Source organism: Pecten maximus, chromosome 14 (assembly GCF_902652985.1).
Source record: "Pecten maximus chromosome 14, xPecMax1.1, whole genome shotgun sequence".
Taxonomy (NCBI): Eukaryota; Metazoa; Mollusca; class Bivalvia; order Pectinida; family Pectinidae; genus Pecten; species Pecten maximus.
In genome coordinates this window covers 36,909,633-36,935,370 of record NC_047028.1, presented here as the reverse complement: position 1 = coordinate 36,935,370, position 25,738 = coordinate 36,909,633, and the positions used below count along the sequence as shown (strand labels likewise).

At 35.5% G+C, this 25,738-nt stretch overlaps 4 protein-coding genes across 4 annotated transcripts; 3 read left to right on the top strand and 1 right to left on the bottom strand.

Annotated features, from left to right (window-relative positions):
- Positions 1–1,212: 1,212 nt before the first annotated feature.
- LOC117341896 lies at positions 1,213–2,139 on the bottom strand. The gene has a single exon (XM_033903756.1). It carries the CDS (start codon positions 2,137–2,139, stop codon positions 1,213–1,215), a length of 927 nt encoding a protein of 308 aa, XP_033759647.1.
- Positions 2,140–4,067: 1,928 nt separating this feature from the next.
- Positions 4,068–12,136, top strand: LOC117342538 (SPRY domain-containing protein 7-like). The gene is given in 6 exon segments (XM_033904719.1): positions 4,068–4,218; positions 5,199–5,290; positions 5,292–5,316; positions 6,467–6,627; positions 7,467–7,569; positions 8,104–12,136. Coding segments are annotated over 6 exon segments (621 nt in total). The 5' UTR covers positions 4,068–4,076; the 3' UTR covers positions 8,202–12,136.
- A 5,669-nt stretch (positions 12,137–17,805) lies between these two features.
- LOC117341895 (monocarboxylate transporter 12-B-like) lies at positions 17,806–21,273 on the top strand. Its single transcript, XM_033903755.1, has 5 exons — positions 17,806–17,872; positions 18,246–18,389; positions 19,116–19,262; positions 20,743–21,150; positions 21,257–21,273. Exons 1-5 carry the CDS (start codon positions 17,806–17,808, stop codon positions 21,271–21,273), a joined length of 783 nt encoding a protein of 260 aa, XP_033759646.1.
- LOC117342537 lies at positions 21,058–24,120 on the top strand. Its single transcript, XM_033904718.1, has 3 exons — positions 21,058–21,593; positions 22,681–22,897; positions 23,613–24,120. Exons 1-3 carry the CDS (start codon positions 21,291–21,293, stop codon positions 23,759–23,761), a joined length of 669 nt encoding a protein of 222 aa, XP_033760609.1. The 5' UTR covers positions 21,058–21,290; the 3' UTR covers positions 23,762–24,120.
- Positions 24,121–25,738: the final 1,618 nt, after the last annotated feature.

The following is a 25,738-nucleotide window of genomic DNA, read 5'->3' as shown; positions in this document are numbered from 1 at the left end:
AGGAAACATTTATTAGTATATGTTTCCAATACTTTAGTAAATCTTTTTTTTTTAAGAAAGTATACTTTACCAGCCCTCATCGCGCGTATGTAGTTACATTATCTTATCTTTATCTTCATCATGTTCATGGTTGATTAAAATTTAATTTCCAGATCTAGAGCTCCTTTGTTTTAGACGACACGACAGTAGGGCACTGAAATAGGCCACTGTCTTGTGAAAATGAGTTAAATAATCGATGAATAATTATAAAACGCTAGACAGGTGGAACAGACACTCGCTGCGGCGTCTTGTTACATGCGCGATGCATGTGCACAATTTTTTAAAGTCTCAACTCGACAGCATGTAAAGGTTAAACAGCAAGTTATAATGATGACAAAACACTTACCGTTAATTGCCAGGTTTGTCAAATGACATGAGGGCTTTGTCGATGAGTCTTGTGATTTGTTAGCAAGTGACATAAGGGTCGGCGAGTGCAACCTGTTTAACATATATACACACACATGTGCAAATTTTCATGGACGCATTCTATCAATAATAAGCGTGCCAAAGATCCAGACACAAACAAACTAAATCTTAACCCGAATGAAAAATAATTACGGAATTACCAACGCCGGGTTTTAAAAATATCAACATCCAAATTTTAGATAAATGAACGAATTAAATGCAAGAAAAAAATCTAGATTAGACAAAAAGAAATATTACAGTTAAGGTGTGTAGCGAATACTGCGGGAGAACTGTTTAGGCTGGGTCGTGTGAATGGGCACACTCAAAACCCAGCGGCTGGTCACAGGGGCTCGGGTTTTGGATTTTGAGAAACATTCATGTAGATAAATTAACCTTATAATTAAAAAAAAAAAAAAAGAGAGCTTGCTTGTTGTGATGAGAGGATGTTTTTTTTGACACTCTGCTTTATTATAGTTAATGTTGTATCCCATTGCCCCCTTGCATTGTACATTGTACTTAATTATAACACATGTTTTACCGATACTGAATACACGTTATTTTTGTAACACACAAGCCTTTGAATAGTTATTTCGATATATAACTATTCGCCCCGTGATACCTGGCCTACTGGCCGAGTCCTTGCCACACTTGAAATAAATGTGTATTTTTTGTGAATTCCTTGTGCTGTAGAATCTACGTGTTACATCTGAATTCATATTAATGGAAACCTTATAAAACTATCCAATTAAATATAAAAAAATACTTGCTTTAAATAATCTTCCGTGACCCCATCGTTACTGATCCGTCCATCGTCTGTGATGCGTCCATCGTTAGTGATCCGTCCATCGTCCGTGATCTGTCCATCGTCTGTGATCCGTCCATCGTCCGTAATCCGTCCATCATTACTGGTCCGTCCATCGTCTGTGATCCGTCAATCGTCCGTGATCCGTCCATCGTCCGTGATCCGTCCATCTTCTGCAATCCGTCCATCATCTGTGATTCGTCTATCGTTAATGATCCGTCCATAGTTAGTGATCCGTCCATCGTCCGTGATCCGTCCATCGTCCGTGATCCGTCCATCGTCTGTGATCCGTCCATCGTCCGTGATCCGTCCATCGTCTGTAATCCGTCCATCATCTGTGATCCGTCTATCGTTAGTGATCCGTCCATCGTCCGTGATCCGCCCATCGTCCGTGATCCGTCCATCGTCCGTGATCCGTCCATCGTCTGTGATCCGTCCATCGTCCGTGATCCGTCCATCGTCTGTAATCCGTCCATCATCTGTGATCCGTCTATCGTTAGTGATCCGTCCATCGTCCGTGATCCGCCCATCGTCTGTAATCCGTCCATCGTCTGTAATCCGTCCATCGTCTGTAATCCGCCCATCGTCTGTGACACACTATCACTCTTTCGTCTTGTAATTGCATACAATAATCCGTCCATCATCTGTGATCCGTCTATCGTTAATGATCCGTCCATAGTTAGTGATCCGTCCATCGTCCGTGATCCGTCGATCGTCTGTGATCCGTCCATCGTCCGTGATCCGTCCATCGTCTGTAATCCGTCCATCATCTGTGATCCGTCTATCGTTAATGATCCGTCCATCGTTAGTGGTCCGTCCATCGTCCGTGATCCGTTCATCGTCTGTAATCCGTCCATCATCCATGATCCGTCCATCGTCCGTGATCCGTCCATCGTCCGTGATCCGTCAGCTGTAATCCGCCCATCGTCCGTGATCCGTCCATCGTCTGTGATCCGTCCATCGTCCGTGATCTGTCAGCTGTAATCCGTCCATCGTCTGTAATCCGTCGATCGTCTGTGATCCGTCCATCATCCGTGATCCGTCCATCGTCCATGATACGTCAGCTGTAATCCGTCCATCGTCCGTGATCCCACAGCTGTAATCCGCCCATCGTCCATTTCCAAGCATTTTGCCATGTATAATATAAGGTAAACATGGCTATTTCCGTCGAGTTTAATTTCGCGATTTCGATAAGTAAACTATACGCGCGGGAATTATTTCTACAAACTTTCTTTTTTTTCATCTGTTTCATAATACCACATATACGCCACAAAAAAAATGCAAGTGGGAGACATTTTCGCGGCTGAATCACTTTTCTGCGTAAATTTCTCCCTCGCGTAAGTTGAATTTCCTCGTTATATTAACTAATGCGTAAATGTACTGTGTAAATCTACAATGGTTAAATCAGGATTAAGAATTTTCAATGTTATAAACATCTAACTTTATGTCCGAGCATGCGGTTAATTGTAGTTTCAGAGAATCTTGTGTTAATAAATAAACGTAAACAAAATCATATCAAAAACATTATTTGGAAAGATAAGTCCAAAGAAAAACTAATTTCAGTATTCTCCATGACAGATACTATTTGAATAGATATATGTATATCATTAACAGTGAAAAGAGCGGCAAGAAGCTACCGAAGGGTTGACACAAATGCATCTCATCCAACAAAACTTATAAACGAAGGTGTTGAACTAAAATTAGGAAACGTAAAAAAAAGTTGAGAAAACGGAAAGAGAATTCTTTATCTCGAGAAGTCATGTTAATCGACCCGGTTATGAATTGAACCACAAGCGTCCACAAGTACAATACCAGTATTTTGAGAGAGAAAAAAATAAAGAAATTGGCGAAGTTAAAAATGAAAGGTTCATTAATCACTCGGAATTATTCGATAAAATCAATAACATATATCGGAGCAAGACTTCAGAAAATTAAGGTCATTTCTGGATACATGTACCAGGTATCTTAATAAAACGAGACTGATCAAGAGAATCTTGCTAACTCGTGTGAATTCGTCCGAATTCATGTCTGATAAAAACAAGAATCTAGGTCATAAAGTCTCCTGAAAAACAAACAAAAACGAAACTTTGATTTTTTTTCAGTCCTCACACCATACAAAGTATACTTATCAGTTAGGGAATTGTAATATAAATTATAGATCTACCAATGAATATCTAGGAAAATATTTATTTCCGCAGGTAAATTTGTCCATCAATAAACATCTATAATTACTATTCGCAATAAAGAAAAAGCATGCAATATATATTTAAGAGATGTTGAATCATTTCCTGTCAAAGCTGATTGTAAATTATTTAATTCCGACACCTGTTCAACCAATTCTAACACACAACTCAGAAATTTAATACTTTATTACATGCATGATTTGCACGAAATCTTGTCACGAAAACTTGTCAGTATACTTTGCAAATCATGCGATTCACGGAGGATGTTTTTTTTTATTTTACTGTTTCTGTAACCAGACTGCTAGAAAAAATACACTTTTTTCGGATCGGAAGTCTTTTAAATTCTACATTAAATGGTCATGAAAAATGTTGCCATATATGTTCATCTGATAATACGAATTTGATCCCCGAGCCCCGATTAAAGAGTCATTAAATAGTAAGTTATGAAGAGATGGACCTGTACAGGTAGCTAGTCTTCAAAAATATTTTTTCAATATCGAATTACATTGGTGTTTTTGCTGTTCAACAGTTTGAAGCTTAAATTATCATTTTAACCTATTATTTATTTCAGTGATTTTACGTTATGACCAGAGACTTGGGTTTTACGGAATATGCATTCCATATACCGACTTGAAAGTTAGCGTCGAATGCTAAACTTCCGGTTTACCAGCGAAATGAGCTGGACATCTTTCTACTGTCCGTGTTTTTGTTGTGGGAACAGGACCAATCGTTCCGGCCATGTTCAACTCAAAGAAATTCCCACCGTGAAACTGGACATGACGAATATGGGTAAGAAATATGGCGATTGTGTAGTCGTTTGTTAATTCTTGTTTTCTTGTTGACGTGACACCCCCCCCCCCCCCCCCCCCCCCCCGACAAACATATTATATATATAAATTATATAATTAGAGCACATCCAGCATCAAGCGATATAGCCCGAGTTTCCTCTGGCCCCGACACCATATTTGACCAGACATGGTGTCAGGGCCAGAGGAAACTCGGGCCACAAGCGATACAATTCACATAGCAGTGCTACAACACCCAAGACCTTGAGCTGCAAAAACTAAAAAGTAGAAGAAAGAGACTCAGTCTAGAACTCTTTGTAAGTGGTACCGGTACTATACCTCCCGGATAATTGTTGGTCAAATCAACGAAAAGAAGACAAATCAGAGCTAGGACGTTCAGTGGTTTCTTCAATAACAATACAATAATAAAACGAGGCACAAACAGCATATTCATACCATCCACACTCCAAAACAGAAGTGTAAGAACTCATACTTTGTGAGAACTGGCATAGACTTGAACCAACTGAAATATTCAGCGCAAATTCAGTCAAGGCATTACAATACAATTCTACAAGATGTAGCATATCATATTGAGAATTTGTGTTTCATACAGCATATATACATAAAGTGAAAAAAATGCATGGGAATATACATCTCTGTCATTTTTCTTGGTTTGCCAAATTGGGAAATATCACTTGCAATTTAATTTAATCATTGTTTCTTTAAAAAGTTACATTTAACCAATTTGTTAATGTACATTGGGAGCGCCCATTTTGTTCCTTTCTCTTCTTTTTTCTTATGCTTTATGTGATATTATCTTTTTTTAAAGTTTAAACTTTTACACTATCACTGATTGATCATGTGTGAAAACATTTAAAAGATTTTTAGCAGTCCTCAAATTTAGAAATATTAAAGTTCAACTAAACACAAGAATTGGTTCTAATTTTATGTGATTGAATGACGTTGTTGTTTTTTTGTTGCTAGGAAATGATGTTGTGATTGTGAAAAGTGGGAAGCGAATCTGTGGGACAGGATCGGCCTTATCAAATGCTCCAATCGCACAAGACAAGGCCTACTTTTGAGATCAAATTGCAGAGTACAGGTAACAGTTTGTATCTTATCATTGTTATAATCATTTTATTTTTTTCATTTTGTTTAACATCTTATTAACAGCTAGGGTCATTTAAGGACGTGCCTGGTTTTGGAAGTGGAGGAAAGCCAAAGTATCCGGAATACCCGGGGAAAAACCACCGGCCTACAGTCAGTACCAGGCAACAACGTGGGTTTCGAACTCGCAACCCAGAGGTGGAGGGCTAGTGATAAAGTGCCGGGACACCTTAACCACTCGGCCACCATGGCCCATCATTGCTGCGCTTTCTTCTAATAGTATCTGATGAAGATATTCTTTTTGAAATAAAGATATATTTGATCAGCAGAGAAATTTATATCACATTAATTATATCTCTGCTGATGATGATCATATATATTTTTATTTCAAAAAGAATTAAAACACTAACTAGAATGTATGGTGTACGGTCCAGCACATCATCAGAATTTCACGAGACTCTGAGGGTAGTGTCTTATGGGTTTCTGGTGATTGGTGTAGCAGTGCCTGTCTGAAACTAAGTCACTTTCTGAAGATGTCTTTTTGGACTCTGCCAATTAAATTAATTATCTGCATCCTGTAAAGTCTAAAGTTACATTTGTTGATTGCAGAATGTTTCTTTTTCCATTGGGACAGTTTGAACAGTGTTGTATGGAAACAACCTAAAATCCTTCCTGTTAGCTAGGATGGAAGATGCAGTTTAATGTTAATTTTACCTTTAGCTCTGCTGTATTTGACTCTTATGTCTTGTGTCTTTGTGTCTTTTATACAATCACTTTACACTGCATGTGAAAGACACTGGTAGACTTAAGTCACTAGATTTCCCAGGGCCTGTATTCACGAAACTTTACTTATACTCAAAAACACATTTTGTGCTTAAGATTGAGACTCAAAAAATTTTGTTGATGTATCTTACATCAGAATAAATATTTTTTCATTGTTTTGAAGGAATTTATTCTTCTTCTTCTTCAAGTGAGATTTTATTTTCAATATTTATGTTAACGTTTTCCTTTAAACTGCTATTTCATGTTCTAAGATAGATTAAAGAAAATTGGGTTGAGCACATACAATGTAATTCATGTTTGCGTGAGCATGATAATAAATTTCATGAATACAGGCCCTTTGCCATGTTTTGATTTATTTACAGGTGTATGGGGTGTTGGTCTAGCTACCAAGCTATGTCAAATGAATACGGTGCCCCTGGGTAACAACAAGGAATCCTGGGTAATGAGACACGACGGTGTTCTGTACCATAACAACGAAGAGAAAGGCAAGCTCCCTGAGGTACCACAGGAAGGGGATATTCTGGTAGGTGTCAAAACGATTCCCAGGGAGTTTGTAGATATCTTATCTATTTATAGCAATTGGTTATGGAAGAGAAAATTGAGTGATCAGTTATCATTTTGAAAGTAACACAAATATAAAAAGATAAAAACAACAGAAATAAGCACTTTAATTTTCCAGTTCTTTTTTTCTTACTATTTCTGCACAGGTTCATTTCCAAAAAAAAACAAAAAACAAAAACAGCAGATGGGAAAATTTATAGTGGATTAAGAAAAAGTTAATTTCATTTCAGAGCACCCAGTTAAAATTTACCTTGTTAATTGTTAAAGAAAAAGCTATTTGGTAAACATATTACTGAAATTCATGTGATTCTATTTAGGAATGATCAGCTTGCATGCATGCCATTCATTGATTATGTTGAAAAACTTAAGTTTTCGAAACGTAAATTATACAAACGGTCAAGATTAAAACATATGCCATTCATATACATATATATTCCAGTTCTTTATTAAAACATGTGTCATTCATATACATATATAACACAACACAACATTTTACCTTGTACATTCTGTTTTATATTGATTTCAAGTTTCAGAAATATTTGTCGAAGTAACCAAAAATTTTAATCAAGTGAGCTTTACATTCCCTTGGCTATCTGTGTATTTGTATAACCTTATGCCTGGTAATGAATCGACCATAGTCTACATATTACATTTCAATAATAGCTCTACCAAAACTGATATCATTATCACATTGACCTCTTGCAGGATAGATATGATGAGCTTGGCCCCTATAGGTCTATTACAGTACAGCATCATATTACTGATCAATATTCCATTCTGTGTATCCTCTTTTGTTTACAGGGTTTGTCTTATGACCATGTGGAATTGAATTTCTTTCTCAACGGTAAAGCCCTCAACAACCCTCTGATGGGAATCAAAGGAACAGTGTTCCCTGTTTTCTATGGTACGTATCATCAACTAGATTATATTTTTATTTTGACACTTGCCGAAGTTGAGCCCCTTAGAAATTTTACATCAGAATTTGTGATGCATTTGGTTACTTTCTGTCAATTTTTTGAAAGTTTGTAAGTAATACTATGATGTAATATTGTTTTGCTCTATAAGAGTTATACTTCTGTGTAGAAGTTTTTGATGAAAAATTGTCCAGCTATGATTTCATTTTTCAAATATTTTTAAAGAACCATTAATCAAGGATATATATGACAACAAATACATAAAATACAAATTCTACTCTCAATCGGCACTAATTCTGGTAATCGCAGTGAAAAACGAAAAAATACTAATTGCCATTTCCGAACAAATCATCCAGAGAACTCCTCTTTATTTAGTTCCATGGTTCAATGATTATACGAGAATTTGTTGCTTTGGCCATTATTAAGAAGCTACGATTTTTATCTCATTGTTGGAAGAGCTTGGTATACAAACCTTACGTGACTTGGTTTCCTTACAAACCTTACGTGACTTGGTTTCTTTACAGTGGATGAAGGTGCTGTGATTGACGTCCAATTCGACAGATTTTACCACCAGCCTCCCGATGGCTTTGACAGTATTATGATTGAACAGTCACTATTATAGCACAAAATTATACGACACACCCGATCCGCTGCATTTCCTACTGTAGACACCAGAGGGCAGCCTATGTCCGTAATCCTCTGTACCAACAGAGGAAAAGTTACAGTGTATATATTATATGGACATTGGTTTGGGAAGTTGTGCCAAGCCCCCGTGCTGTATTTTATTATTTCATTACATACAAACTGGACAGTAATATCTTCCCCAGATGGAGCCAGTTCCACTGTTGTTATTTTAAAGACTGAATATAGTCTGACCTTAAAACGATGGAGGGGAAATTGAGGGAGATATCAAGGAAATTGATTTTGTAGCCCATGTCTGTAGAGGCCTATGGATCTTTATACAAATATATACAGGATGTGGGAGGGGTGACAATTAGCTAGGGAGATATCTATAAAATCGGTTTTGTACCTGTCTATAGAGGCCAGTGGTCTTTAAAAACAAGAAGTGCAAAGGAATGAGGGAGGTATCTTTGTATTTGGTTTTGTAACTTGTCTACAAAGGCCAGTGGTTTTTATTAACAGGAAGTGGGAAGGAATGAGGGAGGTATCTTTGAAATTGGTTTTGTAACCTGTCTAAAGAGGCCGGTGGTCTTTATAAACAGGAAGTGGGAAGGAATGAGGAAGGTATCTTTGAAATTGGTTTTGTAACCTGTCTAAAGAGGCCGGTGGTCTTTATAAACAGGAAATGTGAAGGAATGAGGGAGGTATCTTTGTATTTGGTTTTGTACCTGTCCATAGAGGCCAGTGGTCTTTATAAACAGGAAGTGGGAAGGAATGAGGGAGGTATCTTTGTATTTGGTTTTGTACCTGTCTATAGAGGCCAGTGGTCTTTATAAACAGGAAGTGGGCGGGAGACAATGAGGGAAATATCTATGAAATTTGTTTTCTAAACTGTTTATAAGACAGAATATATCTTGGCCTTTATACACAGTTTATCATGTCATGACATGTTCATAAGGCCAGAGAGAATTTCAATTTGCCTTCGTAGACAGACCTACACTCCTTTATCTCTGAGATGGAAGATTAATTATATCCAAATGTACCTTGTTTATAAAGGCTTGAGATAATTTAGCTCAAAAAAGAAGATTAAACATGAGAATAACCTGTCTGTAATGGCTAGAGAAATTGGCTTTTGTATTAAAAAATGTACACCTGTGTGTTGGAGACAGAAGATTATAATTATTTCCTATATATTTAATCTATCTATAAAAGTCGGAGAGAACTTCAACTTTGTGAACGGCAAACAAATATAATTTTTAGCTGTCTATGAAGGCCAGCAGGGACAGAGATTGATGTGAATACCTGCAGTGAAAGACTGATGTATGTATACAACATGACTGTAACTTGTCTAAAAAGGCCAGAGAATAGTGGACCTTCGTAAGAAGTGTATCCAACCTACATGAAAAGAAATATTATTATTATTGACTGTATGGGGCCTGACCATTGCATAACTGGTATTGTAGTAAGGCTAGACAAAAGTAATTGTGTAGTTAAGGCTAGACTAAAGTAATTGTTATGTTTCAAGTCTGATGATAGTGGTACAGAATACATTAAATTTACGTTGATAATGTATAAATGAATTAATATTTTTTTCTATTCCACTGTTTTTTGGTGTTTTTTTTAGAGGGGTTTATCATTAAGAGAAGTTTATAGTCAAATTTGAGAGGCTGATAAAAGCTGAAATTTTATTCCATTTCATATATTTCACTTGTTTTGTCATAGATTTTTGCTAGATATTCAAAAATGAATTCACTTCCAACATCACATCACATAAAGTAAAATAAAAAAAATCTCCATATAGTTTTTACTGATATGTTTTTATAAATTAAGATGTTGATAAATGTAATTAACTTCCCTGTGAAGCACTACTTTATCACATGACTATCACATGACTGTCACATGAGTGTCACATGACTACTGCTGTGTTATATTTTTTTTTGTAAGATTTAGTCGTAATCGGAAAATGATAATAATATTTTTAATAAGTATTGTTTGTAAATCCTGAAAAGTGTTGACTTTACTCTGTACCAGACAATTTTAATTAATGAGAGGAATATTCATGTCCGGAATAACTTTTATATCCAGGTCAACTCACCTGTTCATTGTTCGGTCATATCAAGTACAGCTTACTCAGTCATCCGGAACTCCTTGGGTTTTTATAGCCACCGAGGATGATCCGAATGCTTACTCAGTCAGACGTCACGAATGACGCTCTCCAAATGATTGATGTACATATCTTTTGTAAATGAGTACAGGAAGTTTAGAATGTCGGGTAAATTCAACATGATATTCTGGCCTGAATGTTTTATAATTATTTTGTGTTCGGATTTACTTTAAATGAGATTTACAAATCTCCTTTGAAGAGCCTTGCTAAACTGAAATCTCCAAAATGGTTTTGTATATGTAACCTATGTACCATATATATAAATATGCTAGTGCAATATTTTAATAAATTATGTTTGTGTATAAATGTATGTGGATTTTAAGTTCCTGTAAATATATCTTCTGAAGCCAAGAGTTTTACTAAAGTTACCTTCACTTTCTTCAAGTTTTCTGACTTTAACATAAAAGTAGAAATGTCATTTGTTTTATCCACAAGTACTCACCTTATATATATTAATATATACTTGGTGTGTTGACATTCGAGTACAAGTGGTTTCACAGATTTTTGCTTTCAGTATTCATTGTCTTTAAAGACATACACAATTTAAACTGATGATATTTTTTGCTTACATGACGTATCACCATTTAAATAAAAATTTCAACTAATTTTCTGTATGTGCTGAAATCAAATATTATTTTGTCACTGTTTCAGATGAAGTCTACTGACACTTTTTAATTCATATCTGTTTGAAGTTTTTACAGGGATGCTATTAATATGTGTTATATATCTAACGTAATTTTTTACAACCATTCCTATGAACATCTTACCAGCATTAGGAATGGGCGGAAAGGCATATACACACATATTTGACCTTAGTAACATAACTAATAAATAATCACAACATTTTATCTTGAAAGTATTTCATTATCAATATATCATATGGAAATATAACGGCCAAATGCTAGGCATGCAGTCGATGAAAAATGTCCAATTGATATAGCTTAATATCTTCATGAAATATATCAGTTGAATATTAGAGTATTCACATGAGCAGAACAGCCTGCATTAGGTAGATTAATAGGTCACACACGATTTATATATCTTTGAACTTTATGTGGGTGTGTCAACTTTTATTTTTCAAATGTTCTGTATTTCTTAGCGTTCGAGGTTATTATTTTTAGGACAAATATATATGATCAGATATCATTCATGAAAGATGGCTCAAAAGGTCTTTAATAAATATCACCTCCGCCAGAAATGATTGTCGGTACATGTGTTTTGCAAGCGTTTTTGCTTGTTGATCATTTCTGCATTCGACTGACCTCAGCTAATTCTGGTACCTGTCATTTGATGTTGGTACGGAGTTTGCCGAAATATGACAAGTGATCTGTTTAATCGCAAAATCTCGGGAGAATGAGTTGATTTCCAATGATTGTCGGAGAAAAAACTCGAGAAGGTACTATTGTAATTCTGATATATGCAAGAGTTACTTCCCTTCATCTGGCTCTCTTATCATGATAAATTGTGTTCGCCCTCGGGCGTTCTTTCTAATAAGTTATATATGTATAACCTGATAAACTGATGATAAACATGGGGATATATTATTACCTAAAGTTATACATCCTATTGTGTTTGTATATTACTTTATCTTTATATTATGAAATATAACAGCTTTATATTGTGTATTGACAAGAAAATTTAAGGAAATCGTGTTTCGACGTCAGAATATTCTCATGTGGGAGACTGTTTCTGGTGGAACTCTTTTTTCAAAGAATCAAAAATGTTATTTTTTCAAATGACAAAATGGTTGTAATTAAAGAAATGGTACAGTTGTTGTTGTTTTTCTCTTTATTGATAATTTTCTTGTATCAGAGCCCACGTTCTTCAAATTGTCCGTCGTCCGTCCGTAAAAAAACCCCTTGCTATCACCATTCTTTTGAGAAGAACTAGAAGGATATTTCTAAATCTTAATATGTTTCTTCCGTTTGATTCTTAGTCGTGCCCTTTCAATTTTGATCCTGATCTGGAAAACGAAAGAGCCGACAGGCGCCATCTTTGATTTAGGATTTTAAAGTTTTTTGACGCTCTTTCTCGGGTATCGTATGCAGGTTCTTTTGTTTTTACATAATATAAATAGGATGTTTGGAAATTCTTGGAATCCGCTCCTGGGCGACGAATGGTTTTATTCTGTTGATATTTGGAAATTTCGTGCAAAGAAACCCGCATTTCTATGGCGCGGGAAGGATGTCATAATTAAATATTTTTGCCTAGGCAAAGGCTAAAATAAAATATTGCCTAGGCAAAATTATTTCTGCCTAGGGAAAAATCGAATTTTGCCTAGGCACAATTATTTTTGCCTAGGCAAAATTCGATTTCTGCATAGGCTAAAATATTTAATTATGACATCATTTCAAATGGGTTCTAGGCAATGGTGGCGATCGAGCCCCATCCATTTCCAGCTCACCTCGACATACTATGTATCACATCTCTAAAAAATAAAGAACGTATTGACCGAGTATGTAAAAAGGGTCCAAGTTTATTGCACGCTGTGTTGGGATTTAGCAAGTGGAATGCGCTCGACCTCAACCCATTTATCAAGGTATTAAAGTTGAGGTTATTGGTCTTGCTCTCAATTTTCTACAGCTGTGAACACTGGTCCCAATTGACCATTTCGGACATCAAGTCTATTTGAAAGTTACAACATTATGTAGCAAAACAATATTAAACGTCCATAACTCGACACGCTTTGATATGGTTTGATATAAGTATTATTGGCCTCGCAAGAATTGATGTTGAAATTCACAAGAAGCTTATTTTTCTACAGTAAATGAACTCGCTTGATAACAAACACACTGTTAAGCGTTTATTTGTCGCGTACGTATCAATATTTTCTGTCACCTGGAGGTTTAAGAATGAAGTCACGAAAATAATTTAATCCCGATATTGCTACCATTCTGATCTACTAGTAATACTTATTGGCCTTCTTGACACTTATTTTCGGTATCAGACGTTTCCGGCAAAGATAGGAAGGAAAAGACTTGACGTTTAAAATAATTTTCTTTGAGAGAGAATAAATAGTGACCCGGATTTCCTATCGCCTTGTAAATGTAAAGCAGTAACTGAATGTGTACCTGTAATTCCTAAGACTACTGTGGACATAGTGTGTCGTCAATGTCAACGTTATAGTATATACAGTGGAACTTCGTTAACTCGAACTCGACGGGACCACGAGAAAACTTCGAGTTATCCGAGTGTTCTAATTAAGCGAGTTGTCATTTTTGGTGCAAAGTTTGGTCAATATTTGTCAACATTATATAATCATTATAACTCGCTCTGTCGCTCATCAGTGAAGTGCAAAGACTGGTCAATACATGTAAATGTATATGTAATATTTCATTCTGTCACTCGTAGTTTAGTGTAGTTTTGCCGATATACAGTCCCGATAAAGTTTCTTTCGCTTAGTCACTTCAATAACGGTCTGATGTACATGTCATGTTTGCAAAAGGAATAACGATAAAATGGAATTCAACCGAATGACAATTTATCAATATTATATCAAATAACCGTTTAAATTTTAGCTACCAGTATGGATGGATATCAACATTTTTTTCTGAAAAGGAAATACCTCAACCCATAATAAGGCCAAAGGGGCCAGATTTGATAAAACTCTCTAAATAATTCTTCTGAATAACATGACTGTTTATACACACTAACACTAGGCCTAGACTAGTAGAAAGGGGACCGGAATATTGTGTATAATTTTAGAAGGATAACGCCTGTCGTGTTTCACGAAGTCCGGTTTCTACGAAGTTTTTCTCATGGTCCGACTGGCTTCTTTAAAACCGGAGTTAACTGTATAAGAAATATCAAAGATTGTCAGCGCTCAAGCGGCTTCTTTCCTTTAGAAATTTTGATCAAATTTCGAAGAATTACAAAGGACTATCATATAACAGACAAGTTTAGTTTCAGGATTGTCGGGTCAAGGCCAACTCACCATTATCATTTTCAAAAATCTTTGTCATCGCTCTTGTCGCTTTATTCCTTCAGAGATTTTGATCAAATTTCACACAATTACAGAGGATAATGATATAGCAGACAAGTTCCAGTCTCGGGGTTGTAAGGTCAAGGTCAAAGTCACCATTACTATATTTGGAGTCTTTGTCAGCACTCTAGCGAATCTTTCCTTCAGGGATTTTGATATTTCACACAATTACAGAGGACTATAATATCTTTGTCAAGTTTAATTCCAAGGATGTTTGGCCCAAGGTCACAGTTACCATTGTATTTTAGAAAAATCACACTTTCGTTTTATAGAATTCCCCACTCATAATAATAACATTACAATTTCTTGTTGTATTACATTTAAAATCAGTTACAAGTTTATTGTATGCTTTCATTAACCCATATAAACAACAAAAGGTACCATCTTTGTAAATAGTATTATGTAGTTGCTGGCGGGAGAGGGGCATGCATTGCTTTAGCAATTTGCCTGTTTTCGCCATCGCTAAAAGAGGGTCCCCGTCAAGAAATGGCGTTTTCTTCGCATTCCTCTATTTAAGGGTGATATCAGAACTCGAAAGAATTTTTAAAAATATATATATATATTTTTTTTTTTTTCTTCAAAAGTGAACTTTTTCAATGTAGTGACATTTAAGCATTGATGTCATTTTTTTTTAGTTTCATCGGGGTATGAAACAAATTTTGTTTGCAAACTGTATGAATCCGCGTAGCGGATTCTTAGATTAAACAATATTTTATTCATTAATCAAAATAATCAATACATATACAAATATTTTTATGGGATGGGAAAACAAGCTTAGAGCTTATATTAATTCCTTTCCCATGTACATACAAAGGCAAATATAAATCTTCGAACTGGAACACCTTACATCAATATGAAATGAAATAATGATATTTATTGGTTACAATTAAAACCAATAGACATATTTACGTACATGTGGTGACGAGTTAATAGTATAAATAAACAACAGTGACGCCTGTAAATAAAATTACCTTATATAGCTACGTATAAATGTATGTCATTATACATTAGATAGATAACATAACGGGTTCAAAAATATCAGCTAAAACGTTTACTTAGCTTAATATAATTTTGTACTGTCAAGAATATTTGATCATTTTTCTGTATTGAATAAGTATCATTTCCCCATAGCAAAGTTTTTTCAGTTAATATTATATCTAACTGAAATAAAGTATTTTGTCTGATAACGTTGTACCTGTCACACGATAGTAAAAAATGGCAAGTACTTTCTACTAACCCACAAGAACATAATGGACTTTCCTCTAAATTTCTTGTGTTGTTTAAGATTACTACATTTGAGCCTTAATCTTGTATGTAAGATTTGAAGATTTCTATTTCCAATTTAAAATAACTGGGGATTATTAGTTTGTCCTTTTGTAAAAAGCCTTTGATTATACTGACAGACGGATTTTCTCGAATATCAACTGGTAATGAATTCCATAACTGTATTGAGGCATTTAAGAATAAGGTTTTGTAAAACTGAGTTCTGCAATTAATTGAGAGTAAATTATTTGAATTTCGTGTATTATGCCTATGACTATTTGATACTTTACCTGGAATAAGATCTGATAGATGAAATGGAGTTTTCTTGTGATACATTTTTTTATGAAACTGTACAATTTTGTGATTTTCCCGTCTGTTAGATAATTTTTCCCAGCCCACATCTGTATACAATAGATTTACACTAGACAATTTTGTAGCACCTGTAACTATTCTTGCTGCTTCTATTTGAATGTTTTCTAAATTTTGATACATGTAATTTGGAAAATTATCCCAGACAATATCAGAATAGCGGATTCTTACAGAAGTTTGCAAAAAAATTTGTTTCATACCCCGATGAAACTAAAAATTAATTGACATCAACGCTTATAATTATTTTTTGAAAATGATTTTCTAATTTAAAACATGTTTTACGTACAATTTTACTGGTTTTAAATGGGATTCTTTTTCTCAAATCAATACGCAACGTCAATTGTCGTATTGTGACGTCACATTTTTCGCGCCATTCTCGGAATTTCTTTCATTTAAGCATTGAACGGCTTTCAGTTGGCATTCATAGTCAATATGAATGCCAACTGGACAGAGGCAAATTCCATGAAGCGCGCTAGCGCTTCATGTTGAATTTGCCTCTGTCCAGTTGGAATTCATATTGACTATGAATGCCAACTGAAAGCCGTTCAATTCTTATATTTACCATCTGCGATTTTTTATTTGTCATGCGATTTTTGTTTTGAAATTTTCAAATTCAAATTTCCCGCGCTTACCAGTAGCAGAGATCACTTCCTGTTGGCAGTTCATAGGCTGGTGAACACGCAACTGAATTGGTAGGGTTATATAGTGGCAGTGCCATTCAATGGTAAATATAGAAGAATGAAAAGAATTTTTCGACCAATCACATTTGAGTATTTATCATGAAAACAAAGAAAAATTAATTTTATCCATTTGAAACCATTTATCATTCAAATCATATCTCATATAATTAATTTTTCTTTGTTTTCATGGGGAGGAGGGGGGGGGGGGGGGGGGGGGGGGGGGGGTCTTCACATTCCTCTACTTAGGTGTTATCGAAGAGGCCATACTGCTAAGTTTCGTTTTTTTTTTTTTTATCTTTGTCATTTCTTTCCTACCTGTTCATTCAAGCTGTGCTCTATCTTCGTTTATGCGCTCTTGGCACTAACCCTAACCCTAACCCCAAATGCCGTGCACGCGACTAGAACCGTAATCTACACGGAAACAGAAGGACGGACTGGGATAGGGAATGGCCGGATATCTGCACTCATCAGTCGTTTAACTATATGTAGGTAACTTAACATCAAAGTCCTGCCATTAATTATATTATTAACATTATATATATGGTAAGGTGAACACACTTTTTTAACATTGCAGTGTGTATTGTGTAGCGTTCCTTGGTTTATTGCAGTAGAACATATTAGGAAACCACGTTCGGTTCAAAGATAAGAGAGTTCAGGTAATCTGAAGTTTCTGATAAGCAAACGTTTCGAATAATTTAAAGTTTCGATAATTGAAAGTTTCGAATAATTTAAAGTTTCGGATAATTTAAAGTTTCGGAAAATTTAAAGTTTCGATAGTTTGGATCTATTGTAGCTGTTTTCCATTTGGTTTCTATTTTTGGCCTTACGGTCTATCATTCTAATCCTCGTTTTGAGGGCGTGACTTAGCCTCAATTTGACATATATTTATATGATGTAATCGATGAAATAAAAGACGCTTTCCCTTTCGGAACACCTTGTCATTTTGCTTGAAGTTTTCATGCAAAATGACAAGGCGTTCCGAAAGGGTTCTCCATGCAGATCTAAAAATATTCATATTTTGCCTTTGTTGTATTGATTTTTAGTTCAAATTACAGTTTCATATTCATTTCTGTTTTCTCGGTTCTTACTGCACACTTTTCTCATTATCAAAGTCTTACAGAATCCTTTTTTTCCATTTTAGTTAACTATGCCTGCCGACACACGAGATGCTCGGGTTCCTGTAGACAGGGGCTGGGCCTGGATGGTTCTTATTGGTAATTTATCTCTGTATAAAATTTCCACACGATTTGGATGGATCAGAGAACATATTCATTCAACTTTTTCCATAGTTACTGATATTCTTTAACCTTTCAAATCGCAACAACTAGACGAATTCCGTCATACATTGTAACTCGGATTAAAGTTGGATTCTAAGCCTTCAAGGCATTCGTCACCCGAATTATATAATTATAGAACGCCTCGCTCTACATGTGGGTGACAATGTAATCGATTCTCGCATATCCACAAGCTTTTATCAATGCTTGCTCTGAAGTCCTGATTATATCTTGTTTTACTGAATGTAAATACGAAAATGAGTAGTACTCATGTTTTGCATTGCTTCTGTAACAATAATGCTTTTTGTTCCAGGTTCACTGCTTGTATCCACGATCACTGTGGGAACGGAGAAATCGTATGGAATATTCTTCATAGAATTCCTCCGGACGTTCAAAGGCACGGTGTTTATGACAGTAATGATAAACACAATTATGACAACGGTTTACTGTTTTACAGGTACGCTAAACCCCCGATAGGAAGGACAGAATCGTCAACATGAATCTAACATTCCATTACTTGATAGTAACACCACTGCTTCCCCAGCCTACGCTGTTTAAATACTCATACTTGTTCCCGACGTGAATATGTCTGTGACTAAAGTAGAAATTGGTTTTTGGTAAAGTGGACTTTGGTTTGGAAAAAAAATGGAAATTTTATGACCGACTTTATTATTCAATGTTATATATCATGTTTCCTTATGCGTTATGAATTAAGATGGGTTGAATGCTCGTTGATCTGCTAGGTGACTCCATCGGCACCATCTAATTCTTACTTTGAGAACACGACATTGTCTAGATTTAAACTGAATTTACTTCTTGAGACTAATTTATTGATATTGATGCAGAAATGTTGGTTTCCAAAGATTGACAACGAATGGCTTAGATATATATACTTATTTCCATTCTTATGTATGTTTAGACTTATTGATATCTTAAACAACAAAAATGAAAAAACTTCTCAATCTTAAATAACAAAAATGAAGAAACTTCTCAATCTTAAATAACAAAAATGAAGGAACTTCTCACATTTCGTTTATCTTCTCAAGTTTCGTTCGTTCTTTTTTTCTTTCTCTTTCTTTCATTTCTTTCTCTCTTTCTTTCTTTCTTTCTTTCTTTCTTTCTTTCTTTAATTCTTTCTTTAGATTTCATGAGAAGAATAAAATCTTGATACGCTTATTTTCAGCGGCATCTTTACTATTGATTGGCTTCAAGCGACTCAGTGTCCGAGCGTCCGTCTTCTTGGGAATAACACTTGGCGCTATTGGGTATGGTATCAGCAGCTTTGCTACTGGACTGGAGTACCTCATAGCGTCACAGAGTATCCTTATAGGTGGGTCGACAAGACGTTTGAATTCTATATCAACAAGCACTGGTATTTCTTAAACTTGATACCTGCTTTAACATCAAAAACTGTTTCAAAATGGAACCTTACCTGAAAATAAAAGACTTCAGACATAGACAGGCATCATGTAAACTAAGGATTTCGGCACATTGCCTAAGGGTTGAAACAGGGCGGCACACAAAGCCCTTATTGGAAAGATCAGAGCGAATTCGTATATACTGCTCTTCAAATCTAGTTGAAGATGAAAGTCATTTTCTCACCAACTGTATACTTTATGATGAACTCGTGCAGCCATTGTTCAAAAGATATCCAAACTTAGTTGCTTTACCGGATAATTCTAAATTTATATGGTTGGTCGCAAATGAAGACGAAACTATTTTAACAAATGTATATAATCAATGCCTTGAAAAAGGAGTAAATTTAAGGAATAAACTTTTAGCCGACCCACCTGGGCACAAATATAAACTATAATTCATAACTTATTGTCTTCTAATGTATGCAAGTACTGTACACCCAACTTTTACCCTTAGCAAGGCCTTACTGTAGGTTGTCACTTCAGACTTGTTTGTACTGTATAATTTCTAATATGTTTGTATTGTATGAGTATGCATGTTTCACATCATATTGTCCACTTGCCCCTTCGTGGGCCCACTTTATGGTTCAATAAAAAAATTGAATTTGAATTTGAATTATAGCGACCTAGATTATCCAGAGCTGTGACACTGCACGTCTTTTTGTCAATAAACACCATTATATGACTGGTTTTATAATATGACTGAATGTCATTAAATAAATCAACCGGGAGTTCCTTAATTAAAAATCAAATGTTCACCGCGTAATAATGTGCATGAGGTTAACATTATTTTTAATTCCGTTCCCTCGTAATTTAGAACAGAAACAGGGAAATGTATTCATACTTAAACGAACTTCAGATCAGTCGCAATAACAAGACCATGTTATCGCCAGCTTCAATTTTAAGTGAAGTTTGAATGGTCGGATTAACTGCAATATTTGTATGGTTGATATGTCAAGGTGTCAACCTCATCCAATAGCAATGGTTGTAAAGTATTACATGTATGAAAAGGTAAGACTGTAATCTAATACAGTAATTCAAGTTTGTTAAGGCGACGTTTTGTAGGTTATTGAGAGGACTTAAATTGAAAATAGGGTCTGTAATTCGCTAGTTTCAGGAAAGATAAATTTAGTACAGTATAGATACTTTTAAAATGTAGCTAATCGAGAAAAGTTTGGTCCATTTCATATTTGCTGAGAAGCTTATCGAAAAAAAAAAAACATTTCATAGTTGTTGTGAAGATAATTGAGAAAAGTATGGTCCATTTCATAGTTGTTGTGAAGCTAACCGAGACAATTTTGGTGAATGTCATAGTTTCATGGAAATGTACATCTTTATTTTCTTAAATTTATGATATTCATTTTTGTCTTCTACGATGTTGATCTTTTGCTTCAGGGCTTGGCCATGCGTTGCACAATCCACCGATATTTATGCTTCTTGGAGAATACTTTGACAAGAAAAAAGGCCTAGCAAATGCGGTCTATATATCCGGTAACTCTCTTGGCGGCATCATCATGCCTCCGCTGTATCGGTATATATTTGACCAATATGGATTGCATGGAGGTCTTATACTCACGGCGGGGATAACTTTGAACTCTTTAGTTGGTGCAGCGTTTCTTCGCCCGACCAAATTCTACACTAAATACGGTCAAAAGAAAACATGTGGAAATGGGGTTGCAGAGAAGGAAAACCCTATCAATCAAGACAATTCACAAGAAAAAGATTCAAATGACTGCTTCGAAGGCACTGGCGATTCCAATACTCTATACCCATTAATATCGACACAAAGAGGAAAACAACATGGTACGCATGACGGGCATGATTCGAGTGACATTGTTGAGAAATTATCTCGTTCAAGAACCATTCGATACTTAAGTAATGGTGACATAGCCTCAATTTCCCTGTCTAGTCTGCAAGAGAGGGTAGAACAAGACAACGCCACAATGGATGAAGAATCCCTCGATTCAGAAGGTCCCGTAGCGAGATGTAAACATAGGATAGATTGTTCATTGATGAAAAATAAACTTTTCATTCTATTTCTGGCCATTTATTGCCTGGGAAATGTCCCAATCATGTGTGCTCACATCTACATCCCAACGTATGCAAGAGATATTGACATTGATGACCAAAGAATCGCCATCATCGTTTCTATAACAAGTATTACAGACTTTGTAGGACGAATCCTAGCTGGGCTCCTAGCAGACCAATCTTCCATTCGTTCACACTGGGTAGTTATAATCTCACAGGTGAGTTACCAAATCAATCCACATTTTACCGACTTTGTTTAATTTAACTACATTTATTTATTGATTTTTCCTTATTAAACAGAATTTGGCTCTTCTGAAATCTCTCTTTTGGATTTAAACGCGTCTGACTCATAGTACTACTGATGATTCTAGCAGTTCCAAATACTAGTATGGATATGATGACGTTTAATATTGTATAGTATTAAGCATATCTAAGGCAGCTATTGTTATGGTATTTGTGGACCATTTTGCGATCCTTACCGGGAGAGTCGACTACAGGCACACTGTGTTGCCCAGCAATTATTTTATTTTAGTTTATCTTTGTCACTGTCCACATGTCAATTACTAATCTCCAGATCTGATAATGTGACTTTGGACAATTTTAACTTGTACATGGAACTTCATTAATTTGCTACAATTTAAGCACCAATATCCTACTTAACTTACATAACGGATTTTAAATGAATTAAAATGAATTATGGAATTCAAAGCAATTCGGAATGGCTCGAACCTTAAGGCGAGTGGCATATTTAATTATCTAACGAGTTTAATGAATTCCGTATTGCACTGAGAGAATGTCAGATTATGTTTATCACATCAACTCCAAATTATTAATATAAGTGAAAACTCTGAAATTTAATTTCACATAATACAGAAATATTCGTGAATATATGAGAAGTATTGTAAAATTTCCGCTTTAACGTGAAGTCATCATGGCGTCGTTTAATCATGACGTCACAAAGATGTTATTGCGTATGATGATATTTGTCTCCCTAATGTTGTGGTTGGGAGGGTCCTACAGTTCACCACGTATTACTCCTCGTTTTGATATGGTGATACTTGTATCCTAATGTTGTGGTTGGGGGAGGGGGGTCCAACATTTCACTGTGTATAACAACCCGTTTTAATGTTGTGATACTTGTCTCCCTTAGGTTGTGGTTGGGGGGGGGGGGGGGGGGGGGGGGTCCTACAGTTCACTGTGTATAACACAACATTTTAATGTTGTGATACTTGACTCCCTAAGGTTGTGGTTGAGAGGATCCAAGAGTATTAAACCCTGTGTTGATGTGATATTTGTCTCCCTAAGGTTGTGGTTGGAGTTGTCCTACAGTTCACGAAGTATTACTCCTCGTTTTGGCGCCTGGTTGTGTTTGTCGCCATATTTGGTTCTACAGCTGGCATGATAGCGGCGTTGTTTCCGCCAATGATGATTGAGATTGTCGGCATGAAGCGTTACCGTGGTGCCATGGCGGTATTCATCATATGTGTGTGTCTGTTTAATGGTCTGGCTCTACCCGTCTTAGGTAAGGCAAAGTGGAAAAATCACTTAGATTTCATAAATACTTTATTTCACGAACATATCAAGACATATTCGCGAACGCTGATCTAGAAATGACATTAAATTCCCGAAAGATGAGCCATTCGAGTTATGGATTCCTATATCAGTAACCCAAAGATTGGTCACCATACAAAACTGTTATTTTCGAACAAAAAATCGCGAATTTTTTGAATTCACGATTGACTCTCCTCGCAATTAATTTTCGCGATTTGACTTTCGTAGCCTAGTTCATGATGGCATACATTCACGATCTCGGTTTTCGCGAATATTTCTTGCTTAATATCATAACGAATTAGATGGAAGATGGAAGACATCAAATCCATTTTTCAGCATCTTGTCCATATGTATATTTGTGTTATCCCCAATGGTGTCTACAACTATTTCCTTAACATATTATCAACCCATTATATTGATAACATAATTTTTTACTAGAATAAAATTTTGATGCAATTTATTTACTGCAACATTATTCGACGTTAAGCTTTTGCTGGACGAATGTCGACCACAAGCATCCATTGCTGACGTGACGTCACTGTATTAATAAAACATTACTCATCTTTCTAGTATTCAAGACAATGCTGTGTTTTTACTACAGTAAAGTTGCTTAAATTGTGCTATCATATGTAGTAATAAAATGTGTACATGACGTCATTCTGAAATGTGTATAACGTCGGTTTCAGGGTATTTTCGTGACGTCACCAACACGTTTCATTTCACTTTCCATGTCATGGGAGCTTCGTCATTCGCAGCGGTTGTTCTTCTCATTATATTCGACGTCGTAATGAGAAAACAGGACCGTAAGAAGGAAAAATACACGGAGAAAGACTGAAGACGTCATCAATCTGCTATGTAACTGGTCACTACACTTAACTAAACTCATTTTTATTTATTCGTTTTTTAATTTTTTTTATTTTTGATAATAGTGTTGTTCTTTCCGAAAGTCAACGCTTTTACTTAAAATGCACATATATTTACACTTCTTTCATGCAAATCTACAGTTAAATAAACAAAACACGATACAAAGAGTAATAAGAGAGGTACAAACGAAATTGGAGACGACTGGTTTCTTGCTTGTTTGTTTAATGCAATAAACATGGTTTCATCATGTGAGATCTTTGTCATTTTTAGCACGTTCTTTTTCAGAACAGGATATGAAATTGATATAATTGTTTTCAAGTGATCAGACAGAGCGAGTACCATATACTTACGCATTTTATTTATGTAAAGGTGTTATGTATTACATGTATCTTTTGTATTGTACTTGAATTAACACCATTGCTTATTATTGCAATTTGTACCTTTTTGCTTATTATTGCAATTTATACCTTTTTGCTTATTATTGCAATTTGTACCTTTTTGCTTATTATTGCAATTTGTACCTTTTTAGCAACATATATCTTATTCAACCATTCTAATTTTCATTATTTGCTTAACCTTTAATTTATATTTCATGTGTGATTTGCAATTTAAGAAATATTAAAAACAAAACATATATATATATCAATTTATGTAGGTGATATTGTCCTTTACATCTTCTCTGAAGTAACCACATGACATTTCAGATCGAGACAAATATGTAACCCAGTCTCTTTTGGTTGACAAATACTAGTAAGGTACATGTTTTATATTTACTGGAAGGGTAATCTGGCTATCAGGATGAGTGGGAAACTAAATACCAGATTTTACCATTAATGATAACAGAGGAGAAAACTGGAAATATTTTATTGTTGTCAGCTGCAGTTTTTGTGTGATATTTAAGTCAGAAACGCCAATTTGTTTTTATGATAAAACTAATTGTTATATGATCAGTGTAAACGGTATTTGTTCTAACATCAGAAACTCCTCTGGAAAGTCGTTCAGTTGCAAACAGCAATACTTACTATGAGAAGGCTGGCCTTGACGTTTCAATCCTGATGTCATTCAGGATATAAAAATCTTGTATGAAAAAATAATTGTATGGCTCTCGTTGTTATTTAAATTTTTATTATCAAAACACGATGTGTTAACATAGCCAGGTGAAGATGGTAAGACTTTTTGTTATAATATACATGATGTCTGTCCAATATGGACAAATAACTGTCAAGTGATTATTGTTAGGCTCCTTGGTATAATATACATGACGTCCGCCCGTTATAGGCAGGTTTCATTGTCATATTATTAAGTTAAGACATCTCGTCGAACTCCACCGGACTTCCGGTCTCTATTGACAGTTTACACGCTCGAATCAGTCTCATCGTCTCGATAGTGTCATCTTTCGTCACCAGTAACTCGGATTTTCCTGTTGAGATAAAAACAAATCCATGTTAGCGATTCGTATGCTACTTGATATCACTGTACAAAATTTCAGATGGGTGGTTACGAAGAGGTAACTTAATGACAGGTAAACGACCACAATACCTTTGCTGGGTAAATGAACTACTACATCATATTGAACTTAAATACATATATTGGTTAAACCGACTTTAATCTTACATTTGCAGCAGTTTTGAAACCGTGCCCTAATATCGTGTGTGTCCTCCTCGAACAGTTATCACATCTCTAATTCTTTGTTGCATTGAGTTCATCAGGGCATTGACTTTCCGTATTGGAATGTTATTCCATTCTTGGACGAGTGCATTTGCTAACTGAGGGAGGGTATTTGGGGGGTTACGGCGATTTCGAATTCTTCTGTCTAATTCATCCCACAAATGCTCGATTGGGGACAGGTCGGGGCTATATGGAGGCCAATCTATAGGAACAATGTTCTGCGTCGCAAGAAAGTCTCTACAGACTCTTGCAACGTGTGGTCTCGCGTTATCTTGCTGAA